Raw genomic sequence first — 16,237 nt, 5'->3', positions numbered from 1 at the left:
AGAGAGAGAGAGGAGGAAGAGAGAGAGAGAGAGCGAGAAGGGAGAGGAGAGAAAGAGAGAGACAGAGAGGAAGAGAGAGAGAGAAACAGAGAAAGAAAGAGAGAGAGAGAGAGAGAGACACAGAGAGAGAGAGAGACAGAGAGAGAACAGGCCGGGAGTCAGCTGCTCTCCTGCCCCTGCCTCTGGCTACCCAACGAGCCTGGCGTCCTCTTGGGGCCTCACCTGAGAGCTCACAGGCCTCTCCAGGACAACGGGGTGCTTGGTAGAAGAGATGAGAGGAGGTGGGTTGGAGATGCCGGGCACCCTCTGCAGGCTGGACCTGGCACCGTCATGCAGGTTGAGAGAGATCGGGTGACCTGGACACAAGAGAGAGATGTGCACGCAGATTGTACTGGAGGATGACGACCCATGCCTGGAGGGCTGGCTGCTGACTGACCCGACGCATACTGCGTGCCGGGTGCTGCATGGAACAACACTGACACGGAGCGGCCGTGGAACCCCCCGACCCTCTGGGGACCATCCCTGCGCCCCCCACACCAGCCGGTTCCTGCTGGAGCCTCCCTCCGGAGGCAGCGCCCAGGCCAGCTGCTCACTGCGCTGCCCCACACCCGTCTAGCTCCCTGGTACGTGCTGTCATCCCCATGAGAACCTAGGCTCGTATCTGCATTGTCAGTCCTTGGTACTTACGCTGAACACACAGGAATTGCTTCATCGGCGTTTGCTTGTCTTGACTTGCGGGCCAAAGGGGAAACATCAGCCTTGAACCTCCCCCCACCCACCCCTGCATGCCTGCTGGGTCACGCACTGATGCCACGGAGGGAACCTTTGCCCTTGTTACTCCAGAGTGCTTGGAAGCAGGATCAACTGGGCAGAGTGCCCCCTCTTCCACAAAGCCCTCCCGGATTGCTTAGAGGGGCCTCGGTTTCCGCCTCTGGTAAATGAGAGGGCTGGATCAAAGGCGGGGACGTTCCACGGGGCTGTGACAGGCTGGGGGGGGTGGGGGCTCAGCGACTCTTCTCGTACCCACAGGCAGCTCCCGGGGGAGGGACCAGGAGTGCAGGAGCGCATCCTCCCCCCTCACGGGTCTTTAAGCAAAGGCTAGGTGGATGCCCACTCCTTGGTAGCCACAAGGCTGGAAGAGGCCTTCAGAGGTCATTGCCCAATAGAACATAAGCTCTGGGAGGACAGAACGGTTTGTTGGTTTGGATCTCTGTGGATCCAGCACCTAGCACACAGCAAGCACTTAATAAATGCTCCATTCTACAGATGAGAAAACGGAGGTTCAGCGATACGATGTGAAATAAGTTAGATGTGTTCATCGAATCTCCAGATCTACAGCAGGAAGGAAGCTTAAGGGCCCACTGTGCCTATCCACTGCCTTTTACAAATGAGGAAACTGAGGCAAACAGTGACTTGCCCAGGGTCACACAGCAAGTGAGTGTCTGAGGCCAAATTTGAACTCAGGTCTTCCTGACTGCAAGCCTGGCAATCTAACCACTGCCCGTGATCCTAGTCAGTGCCAGGGACTGTGAAGGATGCTGGAGCCTCACAACACAATTCTGCCCACAGGGAGTTTCTGTTCCCTTGACCCTCCTTGGAGGCTGGGCCAGGTTCGGGAGAAGCCTGGCATCTCCGATCTGGATGGCCCCCCCAGGCCGTCTGCAGTATCGGGGGCTGCAGACCTCCGGGGAGGCGCTCTCTGCCCCTCCTGAGGCAGGCCATTCCAGCTGGGGCAGCTCTGTTTAGCATCTCCCCTCATTTCAGCGAAGCCCGAGTCTGTCTGTGACCACGAACTCTCGGCCCTCCTGCTCCTGCCTCCCGGGGGCCAGGCAGAGGAGCTCTGGGCCCCACCCCTCAGTCTACGAAGGCTGTGTAGGCCCCAGAGGGGATGCAGGAAGCCTGGCGCAGAAGCTCACCCCACCCAGGACCAGGCTTACTTACTCGGTGGGGTGTACTGGAAGGTGGGGGGTTCCAGCTGCGGGGAGCTCTTGAGCAAGTCTCTAGAAGGCACCGGGAAAGGCAGGCCTGGGGCCCAGCACGGAGCAGGCTCCCCGCTCAGCTTCTGGCCCTCCGGGAAGGGGGAAAAATACACCGGCTTTTCTACAGGAAGAAACAAAACGGTCCTGTCAGGCCCTCCTCTCTCTGGGGCTCCCCCAGCACCAGCCCACAGCCCCCGCCCTCAGGAAACCACAGCCGTCCTGTCTAGGTCCTCCCCCAGCCCGAGCTTAAGAAAAGTGTCATCCTATTGCAGCCCCGCCCACTCCACCTCCAGCATCTCCCGGCCCGACCCCCGCGATCCCGTCAGGGCCTCGGAAGTGGGCACCTTGCCTTGGATGGGGTGGGGGGGGTCTGAGCCGTCTTTCACGGCCCAGCCTGAGTCCCACTGCTTACAAGGTGCTTCCCTGACCCCCCTCCCTCCTCTGACCTGCGCCCTGCCCCTGAACACAGCTGGTACCGTGTTCAGATCACAAGACATCTGTGCTAAGGGGCATCTGTACGGAGCTCAACGGTATGCAATGTGCTCTACCAAGATGACCTTGTTTGGTCCTCAGAATCCTGGGAGGCTGATGCCTTTTACAGAGGAGGAAACTGAGGCCCAGAGGTGCAGATGCCGCCTGTCATGGCCCTACCGCCAGTGAGTGTTAGAGGCAGGACGTGAAGCCTCCATCCATCCCTTGCTACACGTTAGATCATAGATTTGGAGCCAGAAAGGGCCCTGAGAAGCCACCTACAGCCCAGCCCCAGCCCTGGCAGGCAGGTGCCATTGTTATGAGCCCCACTATATAGATAAGAAAACTGAGGCTCCGAGAGATCAGAAGAGTTGGGGGCAAGGAGAGAACAGGACTCGCCCAAGCTTACACAGGTACTAAGTGGTGGAGGCTGGGTTTGAGATCAGGGCTCCCTTGATGCCAGGTCCAGAGCCCCTTTCCACCCCTAACATGGCCAGGAAGGCACGTCTGCCCAGGGAATGAACGCGTGGGAGTGGTGCCCACAGGGAGTGCTGCACAGACTTTACCCAGGGCACAGTGCCGCTGTGACACTGTGACACGCATCTGAAGCGTCTCCCACTGGGAAGGATCACCATGGCCAAAGGTACATGCACGAGGGAGGGAGGGAGGGAGGGAGAAAAGGAGGAAGGAGGGAGGGAAGGAAGGAAGGATGGATGGATGGATGGATACTTGTTGAGGATTCCACAGGGAAAAAAGGTTCCTGTTCCCACATGGGTTGTACTAGACGGACCTGGGGGTCCCTTGCAACTCCACATTCTGTGCCTGTGAACCCCTCCCAGAAGAAGCGTGAAGTCTGGGCCTAGGTAAAGGCAGGATATGGAATCAATAAGCCCCTAGCTAACATTAATTAGGCACCTACTACGTAACCAGACATGGTGCTAGACACCGGCGTACCCTGTCCTCAAGGGGTTTCTCTGTCAGCAGGGGAGGAGGCATGTCCACACGGGTCTACAAGGTAGTCTGTTGTGGGTGAGAGCACTAGCGGCTGGGGGATCAGGAAAAGGCTCGTGAAGAAGGGGGACCTCACGGAAGGCCGAAAGGACACTTGGGATTCTGGGGTGGGGTATCAGGCATGGGGAACGAGCTGGGAGCCGGGAGCCAGTGAGGCCTCACAGACCAGAACCACAGCACGGAGAGTGAGGAAGAGACAGTGGCGTAATGGGGTGGGGGTGATGGAAACCGGGGTAGCAAAGCTTGCAAAGGCATTTGCCTCTCCCTCCCTCATGCATGCGCCCCCGTTAGCCTCAGGCTGACGCTGAAGGGCCTCCCTGAGAGCCAAGCCGGGGCATTTAAGTCTGAGGCAGAGAAGCCTGGCTTTCATTTGTGCTGCTCATTTTCCGCCCAGAGGGTCCCAGCAGGAACAGAAGGGTCTGGATGGATTCATGAATGACAAGAGCCATCGGAGCCTGCCCGGAGAAGCCAGGACCACCGTAAACCTCGAGGGCTGACGTCAGGAAGGACAACTAAGCCCCCTCGTGACATGTCCCCGAGGACAGCTGCTGGCAACCAAATCCCGGACAGGATGTCAGAGCCGGAACTGGCCCAGACAGCCCCCAAGTCAATGGCTTCATTTTACTGAGGAGAAACAGGGTCATGGTTCAGGGACTTCCCCAAGGTCGTTCAGGCAGGAAAAGGCAAAGCTGGGATTTGAACCCAGGCCTTCAGACTCAGTCTCCCCTGAACTTCAGAGCTGGAAGGATCTCAGCAGGCCTACGATGGAAACGGAATCCCACGACGGCATTTTGGACAAGGGGTCTTCAGTCTGCAGTGGCGGGGAGCCCCCCGACGGTGGGGGCCTCTCATCATCAGGCGACTTCTCCTCAGAGTCCAGCCTCAGCTGGCCTCGTCCAGTCTCCCCTGGCTGATCCCTCTGCCCCAGTCCTTCTCTCCTCCAGGTCACACATCTCCAGTGCCTTCAATGGGGTCCTCGGCTACCACGCGCTCAAGGCTTTCTCCTGGCTGCCAACAACATCCCCCTTCAGATGCAGGGCCCAGAGAGTGCCCAGACGCCAGGTGTGGCGGCCCCTTATCATGCTTGTGTTCGTTCCCTCTGGCCTTTCATCTTTTCATCTTTGTACTCCAGCACCCTGCGACGTATCAGCATCCACCCCCAGGCCAGACCTCAGCTCTGGTACACAGCAGGTGCTTACTACACACTGCCCACGGAGGGAACGCAGCCTATGATTCTCTGGAGCGTACATGTCAGAGCCGAGGACAGCTCAGAAATCACCTAGCCAAAGCCATGTTATAGACCAGAAAACAACAGACAGGCCAGACAGGCCAAGGGACTTGGCCCCAAATCTCAATCACTCACACACTGCGCCCCGCCCCTTTCTTTGTTTCCCTGGTGCGTGGCATCGTGCCTGGCAAGCAACGAGAGCTTAATGAGCGCTTCTGACTCGTTTTGTAATGACAGAATGACGGACAGAACCGAAGTCTCCCTCCCTCCTTCCTTTCTTTGTTTCTTTCTCTCCCTCTCTTCCCTCCAGCCCCAGTTCTGCCCCTAAGTCACAATGTACCCTCACCCACACATGAGGAAGGTAGACTAGATGCCCGCTGAGTCCACTAGCGCCTTGAACACAGAATCACAGATTCAAAGCTGAGGGACCATCAGAGGGCATCTATCTGGTCCGAGTTCCTCATTTCCGGCTGAGATCACCGAGGACTGCGGAATAAAGCTACTTGCGGGTCGCACAGTCAGTCAGTGACAGAGCAGGGATCTGACATCAGGCGCCCGACCACAAAGCCAGCTGTCACACCACGCTCAGGTACATCATGCTATGTAATCAAATGACTTCATCTCTGAATGCCTTAGTTTCCCCATCTGTAAAATGGGAACGTAAAAACTCACACTAGTCATCTTCCAGCGAGCAAAGAGCTCAGTAAATTATAAAGCTCAACGCAGATGCACGTTTTGCTGCTGCAGATGCCATTCTGGGCGGGCGGGCTAGGCCGGGCCCACGGACTCATTGCCCCACACGCCCACTGGCCCCAGAGCAGAGGAACAGCCAGGCTCAGATAAAATGCCTGCCTCTCTGGGATGCAAAGTCCTTCTGGACCACACCTCAGGCAGTCCAAGGAGCTGAGATAGCTGCCACAGGCCGCAAGGCAGCCCAGACTGTCGCTATCAGGATTCCCTGGGTCAAAGAGTGCAATGAGCCAACCCAGAACAACGTCTACGGTAAAGCTGGCCTCGTCGAGAGGGACCGCTCTCTGCACACTCTGAGCGCACCGACTGCCCCGGACGCGGAGGTGAAGGATGCTGGCGGCAGAATGACACAGACGGCCAATGGGGGGATCCATCTGTCTGACTCTGCACGCCGGTTTAAGGGTTCTCTTTTTCTTATCAGTGGTGGGAGAGGTGAGAAGGAGAGATAATAGAGTTTTGTTAATTGTGGGAAAATAAAGTTTCTTTAAAAAAAAAAACAAAAACAATGGACCCATCCCGTCTACAAGTACCTGCTGCCTCACTTCTGACTCCAAAGTTCCTACTTGGGTGCTTCCGCCTGAGAACTAACGCTCTCCTTTTATAAATGGGGAGACTGAGGCACAGACAGAGAGCATGCCTGGATTTGGCTCCTGCATCCATGTCCCCTCACTGGCTAACAGCGGTGGTCCTTCCTGCAGCTTTGAGAACATGTCCAGAGATCAGTTTTCCTACGCGGATAACCCATCCCTGCCGCAGTCACTGGGTTCTAGAGATCAGTCTTTATGAGTCTTTTTAACAAAAAAGGCCCTCTTTCAATACATGAAAAATTGTGCATATGCCCTATGATGCAGCGCAGTGTGTCTGTATACTTTTTTCAAAACACCCAAATTTAGGGGCAGCCAGGTGGCGCAGTGGATAGAGCACTGGCCCTGAAGTCAGGAGGACCTGAGTTCAAATCTGACCTCAGACTAAACACTTGACACTAGCTGTGTGACCCTGGGCAAGTCACTTAACCCCAATTGCCTAAAAAAAACAACGACGACAACAAAAAACCACCAAACACCCAAGTTCATAGAGCCATGCCTCCTGCCAACTGCCTCTCTGAAAAACATCTTGTTGCTAGGTCTCCTGGGGTGTGGGCCCTGGCCTTCTGACGCAGCTCCAAGCACAGCCTCAAAGGACAGAACACAGCTTTAGAGAGGGATAGGGCTTTAGGGGCCATTGGGGGCACCCGGGATGCAGAGCTGGAAGGGACCTCAGAGTGTCGAGTCCTCACCTGACACATGAAGAAACTGAGGCCATGAGAGACAAAGAGACTTGCTCAGGACCACACAGGTGGTGAACGATAGGGTGAGATTCAAACCCAAGTCCTAGGGTCACAGACCTTGAACCAGGGGCCTTCATGGTCAGCAAGTCCAACCCCTTCTTTTACCAGGTAAGGAGACTGAGGTCCAGAGAGGACGCACTTTGCCCAAAGTCAGACAAAGAGTTACAAAGGTCCCTGACCCCAAATCTAACATTCTTTCCATTTAACCACAGGATTTAGTGAAAGCTACCTGTTTAAACAGATGAGAAAACTGAAGGCACAGCCAGATACCTGGAGGGGGCAAAGTCAAAGGTAGGATTAAAACCCAGGGCTCCTGGCTCCCCATCCCCTGCACCATGCTGCCTCATCCACTGTCTCTCAAGGCGCAGCCTCTAGCCCACAGCAGCGGCTTTGCCACAGGTCCCCTAAAGCACTCCAGGAGGGCAGCACTGCTGTGCATCTCCAGTGCCGAGCACAGTGTCTGCCATATTTAATAGGTTTATGGACTAACTGACGGACCCAACAGATTAAGTGGGGCAGCAGATCGGGGGCAGGGGGGATAACTTGGTAAAAGGAGGCAGCAGCCTGTTCCTGGGAGGGGTCACTCCCCTGACCTCTGCCTCAGCTTGGAATACGTTTTACCACTAGCCTGTGGGTGTGCCGTGGCAGTGGTCAGGGCAGTGCTATCCCTCGGATGCGTCTCTGCGGAAGTGCCCCCAGCTCTCCCAGCACAAGGTGGCTGTGGGGCGGGGCAGCGATGACCCTTTATCCTCCACTCGCTGGCAGGACGGAGGGCCCACACAGGCAGGCCACTGAACCAACAGATCCTTGGAAGGGAGACCGCTGAGAGAGCGAGTCTGAGATGAGGAAGCTGCCCTGGGGGAGCGGCTGCAGCTGGCAGTGGGGGGTTCTCCCCGACATCTCCCCGCGAGGCCAAGCACTCTCCAGTTTGTCCAGCCAGAGAAGACTCCTCCTGGATCCCACGTCCTCAGAGCCATGCAGGCAGGCGAGATTAGAGAGCCGGTATCTGGCACCGACTGGGCCCTTTCAGGCATACCTGCCTGTCCCGGCCCCACCTGCAAACAGCCTTGTGCTCTGTCTTTCGGCCAGCACCCAGACGGCCAAACCCTTTCCCGGGGCTACATCGTGAATGCTGCCACGATCCTCAGCCGGCGAAAGGCCAGCAGCAGACTGCAGGAAATGTGCAATATGGCAAAGAGGGACAGGTCTTCTGGTGAGAGGGGCGGAGGGCCGGTGGGGAGCTGGCTGTCGAAGCCGCCTCCCGAGGCCATCCCAGAAGCAGGAGCTCAGGGCCCCAGGGTAGCAGCACAGACCCTGGCCACGCCTCACGCTAATCCTCCAATCCTCTTCGAGAAGCTAGGCCCAGAACAAACCAGTCTGGCTTCAGAAGTGGAAGGAGGCAGCAGGCAATTGCACGTTCCACAGGGCCCCGCTGCCCATCCGGGGGTCTCTGCTGCTCACTCATCCTCCATGCGATGGGTGCAGCCCAGGGATCAGCTTTGTCTGAGCTTCTAGGGGGGTAGCAGGGCCGGTAGGCAGCAAACCCAACGATTCCTGTAGGGAATTCCGCCAGGAGAGGACGGGCCCTCTCTGCTGAGCTGGGGAGATGGAGGTTCAGAGACAAAGGTCGAAAGATTTCCCCAGGAGTGATAGGGGAGGGAAAAGTTCACGGGCCCAATTTCCTGGAGCCCGTGATAAGCACAGTCAGACTGAAGGCGGCAGTCACCTGCCCCAGCCAATTTGACAGTGTCTGTAGGTAAGCTGAGAATCACACCACCTACCTTGAACCCGGGCTGGTGACGCCAAGGGGCAGTGAACTCTCCAACCTCTGCCTGAAACAAGGGCACTGATCTAGCAGTGACCTTCCCTGGGCTCGGAGAGTGACCAGGGGCTCAATCCTGGCAGTGCTCTGCTCAGTCACCTCAGTCATGTCTGACTCTCCGACCCCATCGGGTGGGGGCTTTCTTGGCAAAGACCCTTTCTCAGCTCATTTTACAGATAAGGAAACTAAAGCAAATAAGATGAAGTGACTTGTCCAGGGTCACACAGCTTTTAAGTTTCTGAGGCCGGATGGCAAGGATACTGAAATGGTTTGCCATTTCCTTCCCCAGTTCATTTTGCCAACAAGGAAACCGAGGCAAACAGGTGACTTGCCCAGGGTCACACAGCTAGCAAAGTGTCTGAGATGGGATTGGAACGCAGGTCCTCCTGACTCCAGGGCCAGGGAGCTAGCTGTCCCGACCCTGCCCAGGAGCTCTGCAGTCTTGAGAGCTTTCTCTGAGCCCACAGCTAGCCTGATTCTAAGGTCCAAGACGGTGACTGCTTTGTTCTTCTGCCCTCTCCCCTGCCTCACTGATCAATCATTTATTATGCACCTACTGTGTGGGTCAGGCACCACGCACCTTCAATGAGAGGAGGCACGTACGTGTGTATACCCCAGGCAAAGACAGTCCCTACTATCCTCAGGGGCAACCTCCGGGCTGTCATCTTCCTCGACTCTGCCCCTGGTTGTTAAGGATTCCATTCCCACCAAAAAATTACTCTGCCTTGACCCCGTACGGAGTTCTAATTTGCTTATTTGTGAATATACTCCCCCTTCCCCCCAGGGGAGTGTAAGCCCACTGAGGGCAGGGTCTCTCTCTTTTTGGTCTCCAGGGTCCAGCACATAGGAGAAGCTCAAGAATTCCTTGTTGAATTGAATTGAGGGAAGGGGGCCAAGGAAAAGAGAAATACCAGCACATCTGGCAGCTAGGGCACAGGGAAGGAGGGCCTGGCCGCACTCCCCCTTCGCCCCATCTCGAGTCGGGCGCTATCAGGGAAGATGTACAATTCAAGGCTTACCATCCTTCTCCACCACGGCGGGGCTCCTGCTCTGGCCCCGGGGGCTGCTGCTTGGCTGGGGCGCTTCACCGTCCGGCTGGAGAAGATGCTGAGACGGAGGGGCTGGCTTTCCCGGGGTCACTTCCTCCCGGGGAGCGTCGTGGACTTTGGTGACCTGCTGGGAGACAGCCGAGACACGGTGAGCTCCCTCACTGTGGCCGCGGCTCCCGATGGCGTAGGCGGAGTGAGATATCGCCCCCGTTCTACCTAGATGGTGTGCTCAAATGTGCGTGTGCATTTCCCCAACAAGAAGGAAAATTCTGTTAGTTTCACCTTCTCCTTATCGGTCCATCGAGGCATACTCACTGAGCGCCATCTTGGGAAATGATCACCCAACAGGAGGAAACGCTTTCTAACAATTAGGACTCTCCTCAAATGGAACAGGTTGCATTGTATCAAAGAGTGAATTCCCTGTCACTGGAGGTATTCAGGCAGGGCAGGGCGATGACTCTTCAGGAGCGCTGGAAGGGATTTCTGGAGAGCAGGGACAGAATCTAAGCTTCCTACGGGCAGGGGCCACTTTGTTTTTATCTCCGTACCCCCAGGCCTAGCGGAGTGCCTGGCACATAACAGCTTCTCAGTAACTGCTTGTTAATTAACTGACTCCTGCCCAGGTACAAATGACAAGGAGCTGACTTCTGGGGTGATTCTGCGCAGGTGTCAGAGCTGAATACATCTGGGGCCGCTGCCCCGCCTGCCCTGAGCCAGAGGGACCCCCGTCAACAGCACACAGAGCCAGCACGGGGGTCAGAAAACCAACCGGGCAGTCACCACGAAGCACCTGCTCTGTGCCCTGGGAATACAAGGGAAGGCAAAACCAGCCCCTGCCCGCAGGAGTCGACATTCTAATGGGGCAGATGCACACGGCACACAGGAGGCACTCAGCAAACAGTCTCTGATCGATAACGGGGTGGCGGTCCCCCCGAAGCTGACCCTGCAGTTCTAGCTTGAGCTCTCCTCCCAGACTCAGGCGCAGTGAGTGGGCTCCAGCTACGACAGGCTGGCAGTGACCCCCGCGGCAATGCCAGTCCTCAACGGAGAGGCGGCCTCGTAGGCTGCTGTCATCTTTCCCCTTCCTCCGTGTTCCTCCTATGCACCAGCTGATGGGCATCTCCCCCCATGAGAATGTAAACACCTGACGCTCCCTCAGAGAGGGCCACGAGGGGCTCAGGGTACCAAGAAGCGGCAGGCTGAAGGAGGCGCTATCTAGGGACGAGGAGGGGCCTTGCTGCGGGGGATCCTGGAGGCACACTAGGCCAGAGCGCCCGTGCTTTCTCTCCTCCCCCACCTCCACCCAGCCCGGTTCATCAGCCACCTCCAAAGATCTGTTCCCTGGCCTCATTTCCACAGGGATTTCTCCAGAAAACACGGGGACGAGGGACAGAAGCCAAGTCTCACTACACGCCTTCATTTCTCCACCCACCCCCAAGCTGTGCGGGCCATGCTCAGAGGGAGCATTTCAGCCTTATTTATTTTCTTAAAGAACAGGAAACTAGGCCCAGGAAAGGGACGGGAAGCTCTTTCCTTGCTCAGCAAGAGAGCAGATGTGGCCTCACAGAAGCCCCAAGAACCAGGAGCTTCCTCAAGGTTCGGAGATACTTACGATGGGGGGGATGGCGGCCGCTCTCTGCTTCAGCTGTTTGAGGTCCAGGGGTTTCTGCGGTGAAGGGTTGGGCCTGGCATCCGAGGAGGTGTTTAAGAGGGTGGGCCGAGGGGACAGGAGCCTGCGGGGCAGAGAGTTGTCAGAACTGACCCATGCTCCAGAGCCCTCCTGGCGTCTGCGGGCGCTCAGGTGAATGCTCTCAGAGCTGTGATGTACAAGGGCAGTTGTCTTATCACACGTGGGAGGCCGAGCAAGGGACTGGAAAGTCTGCTGACCCGGGGAACCCAGAGGGCCCAGGCTGGGCCCAATCCCAGCTCTGGCAGCTTCCTGACAGGCTGGGGGCAATCACGACCTCTCAGGGGTGCAATAACCTTATCTCTAGTCCCTGAAACCCCTACACCTCACAGAGCTGCTGGCAAGAAAAGTCCTTTGTAAGCCTTTCACACTGCGGTGTCCATTAGGGTTGATATTATAGGCAAAGTAACACGATGACTTGGAGCCAGGATCATAGAAGCAAAGGGCTGAAAGAACCCCAGGTCAAGTCTGGCTGCTTGAGAGATTCAGGACCACACTCTACGGCTCTGGATGGGTCACTGTCTCTCTGAGCCTGTTTTCTCATCTGTAAAATGGGGGACAATCAGAAATTTGGAGTAACAAGAGGAATTGAAGGGGTCATTTAGTCCCAAGCCCTACATGATAGTGATGCCCGTGGGGTCTACAACATTCACAAGGCTGTCCTGAGGACCAAATGAGATAACATATGTTAAACCTTTCATGTCCACATACCTCTTAGCTATTCCCTCCCCTCCAGCATCAAACAGACTCTTCAGTGTGGCATTGGGTATCTTGTATGATGTGTGGAGGGGTGGGGTAGGCATAGGTGGAGGACCTTAAATGCCACACGCAGCCAAACTGGTCTTTCTGTTCCTCAGACCTGATCTCCATTTCCCATCCTGGGACCTCTTTTGTACTGGCCATCCCTCATGCCGAGAGCCCAACTGTCCTCACCTCCACTGCTCAGAAGCCTTCTCTTCCTTCAAGACACAGCTCTGGCAGCATTTTCTGCAGGAAGCCTTTCCTGCTCCACCTGCCTACTAACTATCTATCTATCTATCCATCTATCCATCCATCCACCTTTCCTTCTATTTTTCTATTTTTTCTTCTATCTCCTACTGTCCATCCATTTATCTTTCCTTCTATCTCCCACCATCTGTCCATCTCTCTATCTCCTATCTATCTATCTATCTATCTATCTATCTATCTATCTATCTAACCATTCATCCACCCATCCACAGCCCCATATGTTTATGCTGTTAGTATTTCTTTAGGTACCTTTCTCTCCCATTAGAATGTAAAGTCTTGGAGAGTTGGGATATTTTGTTTTTCAGATTTCTGTCCCCTTAATCCTTGTCCACAGTGGTCTCTTAATAGACACTAGCTGATTTGATGATGACATCACATACCCTACTTCCTACCCTCCAAAACCAGGGTCGGCCAGTCGAGGGTCCAGCTAAAGCCACCAATGAGAACAAGGGGCAGGACCCAGGGAGATGGGGCTGCCTGCTCCCTTGTAGAATCTGAATCACACTGAGTGGCTGCTTCCATCCTAGGACCCTCCTTCCTGGGCAGTGGGGGGTGGCAGGTTTTGCCCTGCAGAAGGATCAACCAGAACCCAAGCTCCTCCATGCCGACTGGGCTGGGCAGTGAGCAGGCAACACCCCATAGCCAGCTGGGGAGAAGGAGCCAGATTAAGGCTAAAGGTACAGGTTGGGATTACGGAGTAATCACTCCTAATCCACCTTTGCTGCTAGGCTCCCAGTAAAGAGCACCTGAAAGTGAAAAGGCTGGACTTAAGGCGGCTGACACAGGCTTAGAGCCGAGAAGGATCTTGGAGGCTAGGGAGCCCAACTCCATTTTACAGGTGAGGAAACCAAGGCCCATAGACGCTTGCTGACTTCCCCAGGGCCCCAGCCTGTGTCTGAGGCAGGATCTGAAGGCTGGTCTTCCTGGCTCTCAGTCCAGCACACTCTCCACTCCATCATGCTCCCAATGGCCAAGAGATATCTAATCCCATTGGGGTGGGCTGTTTTATTATCATACCAAGCCTAGGTGCTGGTAACAGTGGAATAAATCACATTTACAAAGTGCTTCCAAGTTTGCAAAGCGCTTTCCTTCCCCTGCAACAACATCATGGGGCATGAATTCTGTCCCTTTTACAGATTAGGAAACTAAGGCTCTAAGAAGTTAAGGGACTTAAGTCAGGAAGTCCCTCATTTTGGAACTGAAGAAACTACAGCCTAGAGGGGCGAGGTGACCTGCCAGAAGTCACATGGGCAAATGGTGGCACAGTTGGACGAGGAAAAATGAAGCTCAGCACAGTGGCCTGAGGACACTCAGCCAGGGTGGAGGCCGAGCCTCCATTTTCTCATCCGCAAAATGGGCATGACAACATCTGCAGGTGTCTTCTTCGTGGGGCCGTCTTAAGGATCTAACCAACAGAACGATATTTATAAAGCATTTCATGAACTCTTAACGGCCTACAGAAATGTTGGTGATCATCAACATCGTCATCAGAACTATTATTACTGCCACCTACATCCACAGAGTGCTTATGGTGTGCCAGGTACTGTGCTAATCACGCTACAATTGTCCCTGGGAGGTAAGTGCTATTATTATCCCCATTTTACAGATAAGGAAACTAAGGCAGACAGAGATTAAAGTGGTCATACAGCTACTAAGTGTCTGAGGCAGGATTTGAACTTAGGTCTTCCCAGCTCCAAGCCCAGCAGTCTAACCACTGTGAGGTGGGAGGGGGCCAGGCTGAGAAGGGCTTTAGAAACAAACAGGTGGGTTTATACTTGACCTTGGAGGTAACAGGAACCAAAAAACAACCCAAGAAGGTCTTCCAGTGGGCACACTGCTGGCTCAGCCCCTTCCCCAACACTCCCTGAACATTTCACCCTCAAAGATACCCAGGGCAGGCTTGGGACACGGGGCCCAATGCCAGTGGCATATTGTGCATTCAACCAACCAACCAGCAAATATCTGAGAAATGCCTGCTATTACATTCCTAGTATTTTATGGAGGCTCTCGGCCCAGATGGGATGAGAGGGGAGGGTAAGCATCCGCCCACTAGAGCAGACTGTGGCCTTTTGAGGGGAAGCGACAGTGCCCTCCAGTGACAGGGTCCCCATCACCCCCCAAATCCAGGAGTGACAGCCGACAGCCTCAAGCACCAGCCCATGACAACCGGTCATCGGTGGGTCCCCACGACCCCTCTGACCAGCCCACTGATGTCGAAAGAAATCACCTGCATTCCTCCCAGGCTAGCCCTCCAACCTCCAGAGAAGGCAGCCTCACACTGTGGAGAGAATCAGAGCCCTTTGGGGGAAGACAGTAGGCAGTGTTAAAAAAAAAAAAAAATCACTGCAGGTTTATCACAAAACATGCTTACAGTATACACAGCCTCTCAAAGCCACCTCATGTCATGGGCTGGGCAAGAAGGGACCTGAAAAGGTCACGTGGGTCTTGATTGTACAATCAGGTGATAAGCATTTATTAAGCACCTCCTGTGTGCCACGCACTGCACTAAGCACCAGGGGTACAAAAAGAGGCAGCAGATGGGATGAGAGAATTGAGGCCAAGGGACAGCAAGCACCTTACCCACGGTCGTCACCTGGCTAATGGCAGAGGACCACCCTGTCCATTCTAGGCTGACATGTGTTTGTCAGAAAACCCTAGGAGCAACAGGAACATTCAACCGAACATAAACTCCTTGGGGGGGAGGGCTAGCTCCCCGCTTTTGTCTTTGTAACCCAGAGCATGGCCCAGTGCCCACACTTAATAAATACTAGTTTTGAGTAGAAGTGAATCAACTGGGGAACAGTTCAACAGATGGCGGTGCACAAACGTCATGGAAGAAGACGCCACTGCAAGAGGCGTCTATGAAAAATACAGAGAAGTGTGGGAAGACTTGTATTGACTGATCCAGAGTAGTCTGCAGAACCAGGAAAGCAAGAGACAATGAAGACAATGGATACAGAAAGAATAGAAAAATAGAAAGCTGGGTGATTATGACGAACAAGCCCACCCCTCCCAGAAGAGCAGGCCCCTCCCTCCCTCCCTTCTCTGTACCACGGGGGGACCTGACCTAAAAGATCAGACCCAGTTAATGTGCAGATGAGTTTTGCAAAACTGCTCTCTCCTACACTTTTTTATTCTTTGTAATGAGTGTGCTGGCAAGGATTTACCTAGTCAGTAAAAAAAACATTTATTAAGCACTTACTATGTACAGAGCAGCACACTCAAGGCTGGGGATGCAAACAGAAAAGACAGTCCCAGCTCTTATAGAGCTCACATCATAACAAGGGGTATAATTGGGGAAGGGAGGTGATTAAGAAAAAGAACGTCCATAATTGCTTCTGTTTGTTTTTTGTTAAAGACAGATCCTTACTGAACCGAATAGAAGTGAGGAAGGAGGTTGGGGTGGGCTGGAGAATGAACAGCTTGGGAGAAAGGGGAAAACAAGTAAAAGATAGATACTAATTTAGAGCCAGAAGGGGTATCCGGCATCAAATTTGAGGTGACTGAGCCCCATCCACTACATTCTGTACAGGTGAATAGGCCACGCCAGGGTTTGAACAGAGGCCCTTGGGCAGCAGACTCCCCAGAGCAGGAGTGGGGGGAATCTCTGCAAAGTCCTCCTTAAGGTTTTTACCAACAGAGCAGACAGAGTCCTGCAGCCCCCAGGAAGGAGGCCTCTGAGGGCTGGGAGGGGGTGGAGGGAAGAGGTCCACTCCACCCATCAGACCTCAGATCTGAGAAGCTCAGCTTCTGATGAAGGTCTCAGAGATGCCTTCAAGAAAACTCTGCCTCCTTCTATTCACGGTTACCGTGGCCTTGGCCTGAACCTCCTTCCCTGGTACCTCCTGCTTGGTTTCTGGGCGGAGCGGTTTTTCTATCTCTTTTGGAAGGCAGCTATCTGTTTC

At 54.7% G+C, this 16,237-nt stretch overlaps 1 protein-coding gene across 1 annotated transcript in view; it reads right to left on the bottom strand.

Annotated features, from left to right (window-relative positions):
• The window catches only part of NCOR2 (nuclear receptor corepressor 2), a 255,367-nt gene that overhangs the window by 45,836 nt on the left and 193,294 nt on the right, over nt 1-16,237 (bottom strand). The window contains exons 22-25 of the mRNA XM_027853513.1: nt 11,250-11,370; nt 9,608-9,764; nt 1,942-2,100; nt 223-356 (exon numbers count right to left, since the gene is read on the bottom strand). Coding sequence (XP_027709314.1) covers nt 223-356; nt 1,942-2,100; nt 9,608-9,764; nt 11,250-11,370 — 571 coding nt within the window. The remainder of the gene's footprint in view (nt 1-222; nt 357-1,941; nt 2,101-9,607; nt 9,765-11,249; nt 11,371-16,237) is intronic.

This window comes from Vombatus ursinus, unplaced genomic scaffold (genome assembly GCF_900497805.2).
Source record: "Vombatus ursinus unplaced genomic scaffold, bare-nosed wombat genome assembly UNPS02009994.1, whole genome shotgun sequence".
Classification (NCBI taxonomy): Eukaryota; Metazoa; Chordata; class Mammalia; order Diprotodontia; family Vombatidae; genus Vombatus; species Vombatus ursinus.
The sequence above is the reverse complement of the archived record's forward strand: the minus strand, read 5'-3'. Positions and strand labels throughout refer to the sequence as shown.